The 2500-nt window shown below is 44.0% G+C and overlaps 1 protein-coding gene across 6 annotated transcripts in view; it reads right to left on the minus strand.

Moving 5' to 3' along the window:
- The window catches only part of LOC133110234 (E3 ubiquitin-protein ligase RNF123), a 152854-nt gene that overhangs the window by 107248 nt on the left and 43106 nt on the right, over positions 1 to 2500 (minus strand). For all 6 annotated transcript variants that reach the window (XM_061220186.1, XM_061220181.1, XM_061220185.1 and 3 more), the window contains exon 27: positions 973 to 1150. In XM_061220186.1, coding sequence (XP_061076170.1) covers positions 973 to 1150 — 178 coding nt within the window. The remainder of the gene's footprint in view (positions 1 to 972; positions 1151 to 2500) is intronic.

A 2500-nucleotide genomic window follows, 5' to 3' on the forward strand; every position in this document is an offset into this window, starting at 1 on the left:
TCATGGGTCATATACAGTACTGTGTGATATCATGGGTTAAATACAGTACTGTGTGATATCATGGGTTATATACAGTACTGTGTGATATCATGGGTTATACACAGTACTGTGTGATATCATGGGTTATATACAGTACTGTGATATATCAGGGTATCCTTATCATGGGATATATACAGTACTGTGTGATATCAGGGTATCTGTATCATGGGTCATATACAGTACTGTGTGATATCATGGGTCATATACAGTACTGTGTGATATCATGGGTTATATACAGTACTGTGTGATATCATGGGTTATACACAGTACTGTGTGATATCATGGGTTATATACAGTACTGTGATATATCAGGGTATCCTTATCATGGGTTAAATACAGTACTGTGTAATATCATGGGTTAAATACAGTACTGTGTGATATCATGGGTCATATACAGTACTGTGTGATATCATGGGTCATATACAGTACTGTGTGATATCATGGGTCATATACAGTACTGTGTGATATCATGGGTCATATACAGTACTGTGTGATATCATGGGTCATATACAGTAATGTGTGATATCAGGATATCTTCATACTGTGTGATATCTCTGGGACTGTACCTTCATACTGTGTGATATCTCTGGGACTGTACCTTCATACTGTGTGATATCTCTGGGACTGTACCTTTGTACTGTGTGATATCTCTGGGACTGTACCTTCATACTGTGTGATATCTCTGGGACTGTACCTTCATACTGTGTGATATCTCTGTGACTGTACCTTTATACTGTGTGATATCTCTGGGACTGTACCTTCATACTGTGTGATATCTCTGGGACTGTACCTTCATACTGTGTGATATCTCTGGGACTGTACCTTCATACTGTGTGATATCTCTGGGACTGTACCTTTATACTGTGTGATATCCCTGTGACTGTACTCAGCACTGTGGCACTGCGGGGGGGGACCCTGACGCTCTCCACTCACCTGGCAGCTCGTCCATGTTGTTGGAGGGGCTGAAGTAGTTCTTGAGCGCGCTGTAGCTGTTCATGGCCACGTTGAGGTAGAACTCGGGGGTGAAGGCGAAGAGGGAGCCCGTGTTGTCCGAGTGCTCGACGGTGCGGATGCACACCCGCAGGAGCCAGTACACGTCCAGCATCTTCTCCTGCACCACAGGGGCGGGGCGCAGGTGTGTGTCAGTCAGCGCAAGGGACGGCGTGTCCAAACCTCACAGGCAGGGTGTCCACAAACGTCAAAGGGACAACCGGTTGTTTCGGACCTCGAACGGTCAAGAGAGGAAGAGCAGCGACAAACTAGGGTGGCCTGTAGCGTAGTGGTTAAGGTAAAGGACCGGGACACCCAAGGTCGGTGGTTCTAATCCCGGTGTAGCCACAATAAGATCCGCACAGCCGTTGGGCCCTTGAGCAAGGCCCTTAACCCTGCATTGCTCCAGGGGAGGATTGTCTCCTGCTTAGTCTAATCAACTGTACGTCGCTCTGGATAAGAGCATCTGCCAAATGCCAATAATATAATGTAATGTAACAAACCACAACACTGTTCGTCCCTCCCCCTTCTCTATGAACGCGCTGACGTCGAAACGCCATTGGCTGTGGCAATTAGAACCAATTCTCAACCAATGAGCTTGAATTATTGTACGGCTATACGATGCTTAGGTACAGAGTGCCGGCCCGTCAACTGCATATTTTGAAACCCAAATTTAAGGACAATAAACACAGGCACAGGAGGGTGAGTCAACATGTCAGTGAGCCTTTTTCCATGATAGGAAGGAATTTACAATGGTCTTGTAGCAATTTTCTAACACATAAATCTTACCTATTGCACCTTTAAGGGCAGTTTATAGTCCAGTGACAGTGTCACTGCGATCAACGATGTGCAATGGATGCTGCTGGTCGCAGAGACATTTGGTTTATACTCTGGGGGACTGGGGGACTGGGGGACTGGTTCCGCAATTTTGCTCGAGCAACACTCGCTGGACAATTTTGTTCAAAAGGCGACTTCATTAAATTGATCCGTTTAAATAAACTAGAAAGATGTATTCTCAAACTTTGTCTGTGATTTTGTTTGGTAGTATTAAAGAAAGTGCGCTTTAATATGCGTCATATATCCAAGCTTTCAGAAGAGAAATCGGTGTTCCACAGGAAAGGATACACTTGAAACCTCACGTCAAACTCCCAGTAGAAAGTGCCAAGGTAACTGCTAGCAATTAGTGCAGCACCATTTACATCAAAGGAGACACAATAATGAGTATGATTTCAGTTTGAAGGTCAAATGTGCCTGAACAAAGAACAAAACCCAGTCAGGGTTATTGCCTTCATTCATATTAATGACAGGAACTGCGATTATTCTCTATAAATCAACCACCATTTACTGCTGCAGTGGAGAGACTGCCCTTCATACGTTCATATCGACACATTAAAGGCCTTTTCTAATGTACGGACATTTAAATGCAGGGTCACTGATATTTCAACTTTACTAATTAATGATAAAATAAAAG

This window comes from Conger conger, chromosome 14 (assembly GCF_963514075.1).
Source record: "Conger conger chromosome 14, fConCon1.1, whole genome shotgun sequence".
In the NCBI taxonomy this organism is placed as follows: domain Eukaryota; kingdom Metazoa; phylum Chordata; class Actinopteri; order Anguilliformes; family Congridae; genus Conger; species Conger conger.